Here is a 12,510-nt window from a genome sequence, read left to right on the forward strand (position 1 = left end):
TGCTGTGTGTGGGCTTTCTCTAGTTGCGGCGAGCCGGGCTACTCTTCGTTGCAGTGCGCGGGCTTCTCATTGCAGTGACTTCTCTTGTTGCGGAGCGCAGGCTCTAGGCGTGCAGGCTTCAGTAGTTGTGGCACACAAGCTCAGTAGTTGTGGCTCGCGGGCTCTAGAGCGCAGGCTCAGTAGTTGTGGCGCACGGGCTTAGTTGCTCTGCGGCACGTGGGATCTTCCCTGACCAGGGCTCGAACCCATGTCCCCTGCATTGGCAGGCGGATTCTTAACCACTGTGCCACCAGGGAAGCCCTTGCTTTACATTTTTAATGTAGGGAATCTTGACCAAGATTAACATTGTTAATGACACTGAAGGAGACATTATCACTTCCTGGAAAACAGTAATAGATCACTTTTGACTACATAAGATTTGAAATATTTATAATGAATAAATATCAACATATGAATCTCTTTGATCAAGCTGTGGCTTCATTTTAATCTTAAATGTCAACATGATTTATTTTCTATCTGGTAATTTTCCCCCCCATACAATTACTTGGTTGTTAAAGCCAAGGCACGTTTAATTTGGGGTTTCTTAAGGAAATAATAATAAAGAGGAAAAAGATCCAATATTTGGAGAAACATCAGGTTTAGAGTAAGTAAACAGAACATTTATTTTCTTAGACTCCCCTGTGATTATTTTGTGCTTCCCTGGTTTTGCTTTATCTTTGTTAATACCGTAATTAAAAACACATTTGGGTAAACAAAGTCCTCTTTCTTTCCAACTGGTCTGCTTTTTCTGCCCAAAGCATTCATTGTTGGCACAGTAAGATAACCACCACATCACAATTCATCAACCTGGACACCCTTGTGAGATTTGAAAAAATTAAGGAATTATAACGGGGGCGAATGTTAATGTTTAACTCCCACTCACACAGAGAAAAACACTGGGGATTCTAGTAATGATGGCAAACAACATTTGATAGGATTTTTCACGGAGGCTTCTTGCCAGGACAAAGCTGTATTTTTTCCAACAAAGTAACTTCAGCATTAAAGTAGAAACTTTAAGCATTCATGATATTGTACACTGATATTTAAAAGACAGTATTGAAAAAGGCAGAATGTAAACTGTGCATATGTTATGATTATAGCTTTACAAAATTATATGTATGGTAAAGGACTTTGGTAAAGAAATATAAAAAAATAAACTTTTGTTTATTAGAATGATCGGGTTATAAGTAACTTCAGCATAAGAAAAATCCCTTTAACATTACTACAATTTGTTTGGACAGTGGTACCCATGTAAAAAGAGAGAGATTTAGGCAAAAGTGTACTCACTGTCAAGCTTTTTAACCACTGTCTGTGTCACTTAGAATGTTTATAAAATAGAGATAGGTAATCTCTAAGATCCAATAGTTTGAGAATCAGTGTCTGGGTATAATATATTTCTGAGGAAGAATTGGAAATGAATGGTAGTTCATATCCAGACAATTAGGAGTGATACACATAAAATAAAAATGCATGTATAGCACAAGTAAATACTTAGTAGACACTGCTATGGAGAAGGTCAATCGTGCTGGCCATTCCACTACCGGGATGTAGTGAGTAGATGCTCCTCGAGATCCTACAGTGCACAGGAGAGACACCTCCCCTCAACAAACAATGTCAGTAGGGCAGAAGCTCAGAAATCCTGCTGTTTCACGCTGGGAACCCTAATATCGTCTTGAAGAGGGAGTGTAATACGATATGGAAAAGACAGGTGCAAGTCAACAGACCCGGGATCTACCATTCACTTTGCTGTATGACCTTGAGTTTCCCCACCTGAACCTCAGTTTTCCCATTCATAAATAAATGAAGGTATTGGATTATAACAGTCCTCCTGCCATGAATGTTCTACAATTATAATAAGTACATTCTGGGGCCATAGGACAGCCTTCTTTGAAAGGTATACCCTCAGTGCCATCTGACTGATTCTTATGAGGTCTTTTACTGGCTTCTGCTTGGCCACAGCTGACGGGAAGGGGAAGATGCTACACCTAAGCTGGGCCACTTAGGTGCTTTTTCTTGGGAATTAGAAGTTAAAAATGGCTGGTCCTGGCTGGGCATGTTAGCAAGGATGAGGCGATCATGTACAGTCAAAAGTCACAGAAAACTTGTACAGGGACAAAGGGAGCAGATGTGAAGAAATAAGCAGCACCAAGAGACGAGGAACCTCAGAGAAGCAATGGGTATGAAATCAATTCGTGGTGCAGACTGAACTTCCTGATCCTAGTCTCTCAGGAGTGCCCACTGTACTTCATTCATTCATTCATTCATTCACCAAGTATTGGCTGAGAGCCTCCTGTATTTCAAGCACTATTCTGGGTGCTGGGGTACATTCTTGAACAAAAGGCACAAAGTCCCTGACATCATAGATTTTCCTACTGGAGAAGACAAGACAAGGAACAAATAAATATACCCCATAACATCATGGCATAAGAAGGGAGAAGAAGAGCTATAAATCTGGGCAAGGGGACAGACAGTGATAGATGTCGTGGAAGGCTTCTTTGAGCAATCTGAGCAAAGATCTGAATGAAGTGAGCAAACCACCCAGACATGCTGGGGAAGAGCTGCCCAGGCAGAGGGAACAGCAACTGCGGAGAGACTTTGATGGGACTGTGCATGGCAGGAGCAGCTAGTTCATACTCCCTCCTCATTCCAAGTCCCGCCCTCCTCATTCCAAGTCCCGCCCTCCTCCTGAGAGACTTCACCATGTAGATGCTCCGCCCATCACTCTGCATCTCCCACTCCCAGACCTCTGGTTGAATTGATACTTGCCTCCACTCCGCTTCACTTCGGCAGCTCACTACCCTGAGCCTTACTTGACCTCTGAAATCTTAAACTCTAATATGCCACTTTGACCTCAGTCTCCTGGCTGTTAGCCTTCTCATTCCCTTCCTCTCACTCCCCCCATTTTCCTTCCTGAAGACTCCTAATTCCTGAAGTGCTCCCTTTCCTTTTGGCCTCTCATGCTGATCCTTTATTGATTTCCGGCCCTCTCTAAGCCAGATTCTTTCAAGCACAGGCAGTATGCGTAGTGCTTAGAGTGTGGCCTTTGGAGCCGCACTGTCTGTGTTAAAATCCCAGACCTACCATTAATGGGAATCTCCGTTTTCTGGGGACATAATAATAGTAACTTTCTCCATTGCTGTTTTAAGGACTAAATGAGCTAATGTACAGGCAGGGCTTAGAAAAGTAACATGCCATAGAGTAAGCATTTGATAAATATCATGATAATTTTGATGCTATTATCATAATCATTCCTCTGCTCTTCCTGCAACGATTTGAACCTCTATGACTTGCGGGCTCCTTCTTTGAAACTTCTCTGGAAATCTCAGTCTCTGGATCAATCTAATCATCTACTGTCTTTGCTTTTATTCTTCGGCAGTTGAGGTCTCCTGACAAAAAACTACTTGACCATGCGGTTTGATGTTGCTATAGACTTAGAGCTTCTGGACTCTGATTGGTCTACCACCCAGCTTGAAAATCCCTTTACATGAGTCTGGTTGGTTATCTCATTCATTTCCCCATTAGCTATTCTAAACCTTCACCATTCTTTTCAACTCCCCAAGGTGCTCACCCTTTCACCCTTGCTTGACAGTTCTTACATGATCTTCCTAAACACAGCTAAAAATATAATTACATTCTCACATCTTTCTCTTCAAACTCCTAGGGAGAGGTCTTCTAGTTTCTGTCTTAGACGAGTTATCTACCTATGTTCTAGATAACTTCCCTCCTCATCCCTTTGGAAACCCGTATCTACCAATTATCTCTTTTCTCTTTCATTTATTTCGGGCCCCAAACATGCTCAAATCTCTCCAGTCTTAACCAAACAAAATAACACCTCTCTGAATGTGGAATCCCCTTCTATCTGTTGTCCCATCTCCTTTCATCTACAGCTAAATGTCTTGACACTGCCAAATGTCCTCTGGGGCAAAACTGACCTTGGTTGAGAACCACCGATTAGAAGATAGGGTGGTATAGGACTTCCCTGGCGGCGCAGTGGTTAAGAATCTGCCTGCCAATGCAGGGGACACGGGTTGGAGCCCTGATCTGGGAAGATCCCACATGCCTCGGAGCAACTAAGCCCATGAGCCACAACTACTGAGCCCGCCCGCCTAGAGCCCATGCTCCGCAACAAGAGAAGCCACCACGATGAGAAGCCCGCGCACAGCAAAGAAGAGTAGCCCCCGCTCGTCGCAACTAGAGAAAGCCTGTGCGCAGCAACAAAGACCCAACGCAGCCAAAAATAAATAAATAAATATTTTAAAAAAGAAGATAGGACAGTATAAAACAGAGCACCGAGTATGTAACTAAATGTTGCAGAAGTTCTCAAAAGAGGAGCCCATGGTGGCCTCCAGTCCTTTTCATCTACTCCCTGCATTTTTCCTGCCAAACTGTCTTCCAAGACCCCTTGGCAGACAGACAAGACAGCTTGTCTGTACTTCTCCACACTTTCTTCCCTCACCCCTCAGCTCCCTGCAATCTGACTTCTGTCCGCCAGTTGCTTGAAACTTCTCTACGATGTCTTTCTTCCTAATTGCTGAATCCAGTGGACATTTCCTTACCTGCCTTTCTTACTTGAATTCTCCACAGCACTTTTATGCTATTGACGGCGACTTTTGCCTTGAAACTCTTGCTTTGGCTTCCAAAGAGTTTTGGTTCTCCTCCCACTTCTCCTATAGCATCTTCATCGTCTCCTTTACTCGCGTCCTTTCCCTTTAAATCTTAGTATTCCTCAGGCAAAGTCCCCTCCTCAGTCCCCTTCTTAACACTACTCTTTCCCCAGTGGTGTCCTTTATTCCATGACTTTAACCATCACCACCATGTTGGTCACTCCTCAGTCCTGCTCTCCAGCAGAGACCCCAATTCCAGGCTCCAGGAGGTAGCCTGCAGTCTCCTGGGCACTTCCTTCTGCATTCCAGTGGCAACACACTTTCAGCAAGTCTATTCTTATCTTTCAGCAGTTCTTTCTTGTGTCTAACTGGATACAAAGTCCTTGAAGATGTCGATCCTTTCTATTCTTTCTTTCAATGATCTGAACATAGCGCAGCACCTAGCCCTTAGTAACTGGTACTTGGGAAGAGTCTTTTGAGTAAGGAATGGATGTACTTGTCCTTTGTTCCCTAGTATTGACAGTGGATTTGCCTACTCATGTTTAAAACAGAACTCTTTTTGTTATCCCCAAATTTCTACGCTTCAGGTCTTCTTCTCAGTTAAAGACACTGCTATCTGCTCAACCACTCACCTTCATAACTCAGGAGATCATTATGATCTCCCCTTTCTCTCATCTTCCATATCCGACCCATAAGCAAGTTATGTTAGATCTGCTTCAAGCCGCATCCTAAACTTCACTCTCTGTCACCATCTCTAGCACTACCGCCTTGTCCAAGCCACCAATCTTCTGCTACAATCTTCTGTTTTTTTCTAAGTTTGCTACTGTCCCCCCTACACTTCATAAGGATCTCTCCAAAACATCCATCAGGTTATCTCACTCCCCTCCATAACAGGCTCCATGACTTCGTTACACTTATAAAATTGTACCAAGGCACTGCACTGGCCTGTTCCAACCTCTCCCACACCTCCAAATCCAAACCTGACTCCTATCCCCAGCTCCCTTCTATGCTCCAGCAAGAGCCCTTTTTGCTGTTCCTCAAATCCACCAAGCTTATTACACTGGCTGCTCCCTCTGCCTGGAATGCTCTCCTCCAAGATTCTGACATGGCTGGCTCCTTCTCAACCTTTAAATCTCTGCTGAAATGTCTCTTCCTTAGAGAGTTATCCTATGAAAAAAAAAAAAACAACCCTACAGTCATTCTCTAACCCCCATTCGGCTTTATTTTCCTCAGAGCACTATTACTGCCTGAATTTATATTTACTAATTTTTAAATTAACTTTCTGTACTGCTATAATATAAGCTTCATGAAGACAGGGATTTTTTTTTTTCCCTCTCCTGTCCACTGTTGCATCTCCACTGTATAGAATAGTAACTGGCCCACAGTAAACATTCAGCAAATATTTGTTGGGATAATGTGATCCCTATGTCCAAAGGCATATCTTTATTGATTGGTAAAGGTTATTGGGTCTGTGAGGTAGTATTTCATTAAGAGAAGACAACTTTCTTAAATGGGAACTAGCACAGACCTCTAAAACCCGTACACCTATTAGCTACTGACAAGGACTCCTTCCATGGCCAAACTTAAGTCACACAAATGCACTTGCTGACTGACGCTGAGTTCAATCTCTTTCCTATTGCAAGTCTTGATCGCTACTGAAATAGTCTTGAATAAAGTCTCCCTTGTCCTTTTTAACAAGTGTCTGGTGCGATTTCTCTTTAACGCTAGAGACCAAATATTCACCTACTGGGCTTGAATAAATCCACCCAATGAATTCTCATTGTTCCCCACAGAACTTTCATATTTTTTTCTGCAGTGGGAAGAGTCAAAGAGAGGCATTTCTTGCCCCTGTGACTGAAGAATATGGTTTCTCTAGCATATAGGGGAAAAGTCAGGAAGAATAAAGGCTACATGATTTTTTAAATCACTTTTATAGCAGCTATTACTTATTCATTTTGTCACATTTATTTTCAATTGTTCTTGTGGTGACATTTTAATGAATAATACAAAAGCAATGCTCAGTGCAAAATGACACCTTGAACCTCCGAAAAAAAGAACACGTTCGTTACATAAAAACAATTTGTCGTTCCTCCCCCGTCCCCTGCCACATAACCCACATGATTCACATGCAGTCCACTCCTGACTACGCAGCTGACTGGAGATTATATGATCATACCTGCAACATCGAACTCAATTTCCAGTGTGACCTTGCTTGTGATTGAAGAGTCTCGGAGGAGCTGGCTGGCTTCCTCGAAGGTGCTGTCTTCAGTTGGAATTCCATTAATGGCCAGCACTCTGTCTCCAATCTGTAGCACCCCACATCTGAATTTAGAACCACACGTTACAGGTCACAGATGGAGTAAATAATTATCCACTTGAAGTTGCCAAGATCCTGGCAAATAGCATTTGGTCTCATTTATTTAATGTTGTGGGCATCCTATTAGGTCAACTGCAATATCCCACATTCCTTTTTTTTTTAATAAAAGTGTAGTTGATTTACAATATTGTGTTAGTTTCCGGTGTACAGCAAAGTGATTCGGTTATATGCAATGTCCTACATTCTTGCATTTCTTGGCTACAAATGTGAGCAAGGGAATCTTGAAGTATCCCAGAAAAGTAATTAATAATTCAGCACCATGGTATTGTTATAACCTGATCTGAACCAATATATAGTAATGATGAATGTGCATTCCCCCATGGCACAGAAATTATTATGAAGTTTGGACTTCAGAGATTTTTTTTAAGGGATTTTTTTCCCCTTTTTAATTCATTTAGCCTCTAGTCGCCAATGGACAAAAATCTGCTAAAGGCACTCATGCTCGCTATTCTGTCTCAAACCTGGTCAAGAACGTAAAATTTTATTGTCAGAACAGAGTTCATCACGTCTTGCATTTCCTGCGTTGAGCACTGTTCCATGATTTATTAGCTAGTCAAAGATAGCCAGCGAGAAATGCAGGGCAGACAACGATGCCGTGAAAGAAAATGTCTCACCTCTCTGCCGGGCTGTCAGCTTCAATATAGGAAATCAGAGGTGGAGAGGAGAGGGTCTCTGTGGCAAACACACTGCCCTGCAGTTGAATCCCAAATCCTGTGACAGGATCTGCTGTGAGCACAACCTCTGTGGTTTCTGTGTGAACAACCTGCCCAGCCAAGCCCACCGTACTGGAGGCTAATGACACTAGAGGAACAAACACACACACAAGAAATGACTTTAGATTGGAACAGGCACCAGGAGTGCCAGCATTTCTGAAACAGATCATGTCTCCGGAACAAAAGCTCATTGGCAATGGTGGGATGTGAGGTTTTGGTCTTTTAGCATAAAAAGTTTCACCAGAGCTGAACAGGATAGACGAATCTCCCAATATTTGTCACATCTAAGTCACAGCATCAGTGTAGCCCCCTCCTCAGGCCCACCCCTAATAGCAAGGACAGTTGTGGGAGCTGTAGGAAGAGGATGGTCTTGGGGTCAGGGTACCTGAGGTCTAGTCCTGGCTCGACCACTAAGCAACCAGTGGGTGACCTTGGGGTAAGTCATCTATCTCCTTCCTATCTAGGAAAATAGGGGTTGGGCTTAACTGGTCTAATGTGTTCCCCCCCCCTCCCACTTTAGCCATTTGCACCTAAGGTTCCAGCTTTTACAAACAACTTGACCTTCACTTTTGAAGAAACAACTGATCCAAGTCTGGCTCCTGGGGTGATGAGGATGTTCTGGTCATCAGCCTTAACGTGGCGTTGGGTTGCCACAATGGAGTCCTTTAAACCCTACATTCCTCCTACCCGCAAATTTGGTCTCTTCAGCTCTTGTTCTTTCCCACTGGCTCGCCAGCCTGTTTTGTCATCTCTTATTTCATTCATTTCTCTGATATTCATCCAAGCCCCCAGGCACACAGCTGTCTAGTTCCCATTCCCGACCTAGGTGGTGAAGAAGCATCCTCCAGGAATGCCTTCCTCTCAGCGCTGCTCACTGGCACCCATGCCTCCTTTGCTCTCCATGAGCAAGCTCTCTGCCTGTAGGGTCCTGCGTTTGACTGCCACTTCCTCCAATAAAGGTCTCTGGCCTCCTTCCTCCAACTGAAACCTGATGACACCATACACCTCAGGACACTCTCCAACCACAAGCTATTTTCCCTCACGCTCCCTGCCTGGGGCAAGGAGAGAGAAGGGTTTAGAATACTCCTTGCTGCCCGTATGCAGTGCTGTTTATCTCAAATCACTCCTATTTCAAGTTCCATATTCTGTATTCATTTCTGCTTGGTCTCATCTTCAAACCCATAGTTTTCTGTTTTTGTGAAGTCCCTCCATTTCCTCACTGACTTCAGGACTTGGCTGTGAACCTACCTCCTCTAACCCTTCGTTGTCCTCGGCACCTTTGACATCATGGCCGTAATCTCCTAACATGCTGGCTTGACGGTTCTTCATCTCTCTCAATGCCAGTTACTAGCAGTTCCATCCTCCTCCAGTTCTCTGCCAGCAGAGCCCTATGCTGGACCCCATCTTCCTTCAAAGTGGATAGAGCTCCAGGATCTCAATATCTGAATCCTCCTTATTGATCACACGTCCTTATGAGCCATCTTCCTGAGTCCCTACGATCTGACTTTCTCCTCTTTATGACGTCTAGTCCCATTTTCTCTCACTTGTCTCCTAGTCTAATGGCTTTCAAACAATATTTTTAGCAACGGATATCTCCCCCCTTCATATGAAAGCACGTAAGAGATGCCCTTGTATTCCAGATAAGAACACAGCTACTGCAGGTAGTGAGGTAGGAGCAGAACACTCCAGAAGCTTCTGCCTCCCTCACGTGAGAATCTGGTTTGCAAGCCATCATCTTTCCTCGTTGCCTTTTCTAACATCATTTCCTCCACACTCCACCTGGACCTCCAGTGACCATTTCAATGATGCCTCTGCTAGTATTCTTACACCTCATGTGATTTTGTCTACTCTCATACACCATACTCTTTGGTAATAGCCAGACACTCCACTGCTGTTACTGAGTTGCTGAAGGGTCCTACAGAAAGTCATGATGAATTCACATTATTCTCTATGGGGCCCTGGAATCTTCTGTGGTGTAATATTTTGTCACCTTATTTGATTCCTCATGGGATTTTTCACAAATATTTCTACTCTTTTAAGGGTCAAACTTTACTTCCTTTCCTACAAGACTGAAAAGATCCAGCCATTTGACAAGAATTCCTTAAACAACATGCTTGTCAACCTCAGCTTCTCAGTATCATCATTTGCTCTCCCCCTCCACCCCCATTTCAGGAGGATGTACAAGGCTAATTCTTCCTTTCATTATTTTTGTTACTATCCCTCCCTTTCCACTCCCTCTGTGATTTTGTGCCACAAAAACTTCTCTCTTGACATTTTTCCTAACTTTCCTACTCACTCCCCTAGCTTTCTGACCTTTCTCTATAGATTTGTACTGATTCCCAAACTGCTTAAAATTGACTTCTCCCTTCACTCTTTACTGTAACTACTCTCGTGAGGATGACTTCCTGATTGCCAAAATCAATGGCCTCGTCCTCTCTAACCACTCTGCAGCAACTGGCTTTGGGAACTATCCCTTTCTTCCTGAAGTGCCTCTCTTACTTTTGATGAAGCTTTGTTCTTAGTTTCTTACTTTTCCAGCCCTTACCACTTCCTTTGCCTTCTGCACTCCAAACATAGAGCTGACCACGGTTCTGTCCTAAGTGTTTTCTACTCTCATTCTTTCCCCCATTCACTTCCAGCGCACCTGTAATATGACCTCTCATGTATCTTCTCGTGTCTCCCTCTCTAGACTCTCTCAAGCTCCAGTGATGCATTTCCTTGATGTCCCATCCACAAGGATGTCTCATTGACTCCTCAAACTCAACATCTTCAAATTGAGTTAATCATCTTCTCTTTCTCTTTGCCACCACTATTTCTATGAATGGGACCATCATGTTGATGGTCCTTCAGGCTTGAAATCTCAAAGTAACCTTTGACTCACAACAACTCATTGTCTTAAATCCAATCAGTTGCTAAGTTCTCCCAGGATGATGACTAAAATATATCTTGTATAAATCCTCTTTTCCCTTCTTATCGCCAATGCGTTAATTCAGGCTCTCATTACTTTCATTGCATTCAATTCATATTCCAATTATTCTAATATACCTGTTTCTGGGTCCCCTCATGTCCAGTGCTTTCTGCATATCATTGCCAGATTAACTTTGTTTAAGATGAGGCCCCAACTTCTCTACTCTCCTAGAGTAGAGCCTCATCACTGCTAGTAGAGATTACTACATAGGCTTCCAACCAGTGTCCTTGCCCCTTATCTTTTGCTAACAGCTCCAAATTGCTCCCAAGGGGCTTTTCTACTATGCAAAGGTCACCCCCCAGTTTAGAATCTTTTAATGGCTCCCGATTTCCTAGAGAACAAAATCTCTAATTCTAGCAGACTACGCAGGATCCTTCATAAGTTCATTTTCTCCTGCCCATCCAGTCTCATGTTCCCTTATGCTCTGTTCCTGAGTCTTTCCTACAAGACTGAAAAGATCCAGCCATTTGAAAAGAATTCCTTAAATAACATTCTTCTCAACCTCAGCTTCCCAGTATCATCATTTGCTCTCCCCCTCCACCCCCATTTCACCTGCTGCAACTAAGGAACCCATGTGCTGCAACCAAGAAGCCCACCTGCTGCAACTAAGATTCAGTGCAACCAAATAAGTAAATATCAAAAAAAAAAAAAAAAGGGGAAAGGGGCTTCCCTGGTGGCTCAGTGGTTGAGAGTCCACCTGCCGATGCCGGGGACATGGGTTCGTGCCCCGGTCTGGGAAGATCCCACATGCCGCGGAGCAGCTGGGCCCGTGAGCCATGGCCGCTGAGCCTGCGCATCTGGAGCCCGTGCTCCGCAACGGGAGAGGCCACAACAGTGAGAGGCCCGTGTATCGCAAAAAAAAAAACAAAAAAACAAGGGAAGGGCTAAAGTGGCAGAGGGCACAGCACATACAGAGGTGCAGAGGCATGAGAGCAAGCCTGGAGAACATGACTCAGGAGCAACTAAGCCCGTGCGCCACAACTACTGAGACTGAGCTCTAAAGCCCGCGAGCCACAACTACTGAGCCCACGTGCCACAACTACTGAAGCCCGTGTGCCTAGAGCCTGTGCTCCACAACAGAGAGAAGCCATCGCAATGAGAAGCCCACACACCGCAACGAAGAGTAGCCCCTGCTTGCTGCAACTAGAGAAAGCCTGTATGCAGCAACAAAGACCCAACACAGCCAAAAAAAAAAAAACCCAAAAACCAAAAAACTTTAAAATGTGTAAACATCATCTGAGATAGCCAAATAGATTATCATTTATTTGTAGTCACTAATATCCTTAATCAAGACAGCAGTCTTACCTCACACAAACAAATGTTTGGCCATTAAAGCAGAAGTATGAACATGAATGCATCTGTTTTAATTGCTCTTCCCTGCTGAGGGCTGTTAGTCTGTTTTCTCTCAGTAAGCAGTGTTGCACAAGAAGGCATTTTATGTAAAAAATCTCATATAAAAATATCCACCACAAATCCTGAGGCATTAAATGGAAGACTCAACCTATGTATTATGTCAAAGTGGAACCATGTGAAAAATGCCTAAGTTTGAAAGCAGTGTTAACATCTCAGATATAGGCATCATAATAGCAAACACTAGTGCTTACTTCAATAGTGCTTACTATTTAATAAGTATTGTTCTAGCATATATATATTATATATATATAGTGTATTTATAATTATAGTTCTTATTTCATTGGGTAATTGTGAAGATTATATGAGAATATATCATTGTTCATACATATATATGAACATATCATATATATATATATATGAATATATAGTCTAGAATGTATTTCTTGTCCTGCATGT

General features: G+C 43.2%; 1 protein-coding gene across 8 annotated transcripts in view; it reads right to left on the reverse strand.

The window, feature by feature from the left end:
• The window catches only part of GRIP1 (glutamate receptor interacting protein 1), a 699,747-nt gene that overhangs the window by 85,729 nt on the left and 601,508 nt on the right, over positions 1-12,510 (reverse strand). For all 8 annotated transcript variants that reach the window (XM_033440573.2, XM_049693962.1, XM_049693963.1 and 5 more), the window contains 2 exons: positions 7,635-7,821; positions 6,820-6,965 (listed from right to left, as the gene is read on the reverse strand). In XM_033440573.2, coding sequence (XP_033296464.1) covers positions 6,820-6,965; positions 7,635-7,821 — 333 coding nt within the window. The remainder of the gene's footprint in view (positions 1-6,819; positions 6,966-7,634; positions 7,822-12,510) is intronic.

This window comes from Orcinus orca, chromosome 11, assembly GCF_937001465.1.
Source record: "Orcinus orca chromosome 11, mOrcOrc1.1, whole genome shotgun sequence".
Classification (NCBI taxonomy): domain Eukaryota; kingdom Metazoa; phylum Chordata; class Mammalia; order Artiodactyla; family Delphinidae; genus Orcinus; species Orcinus orca.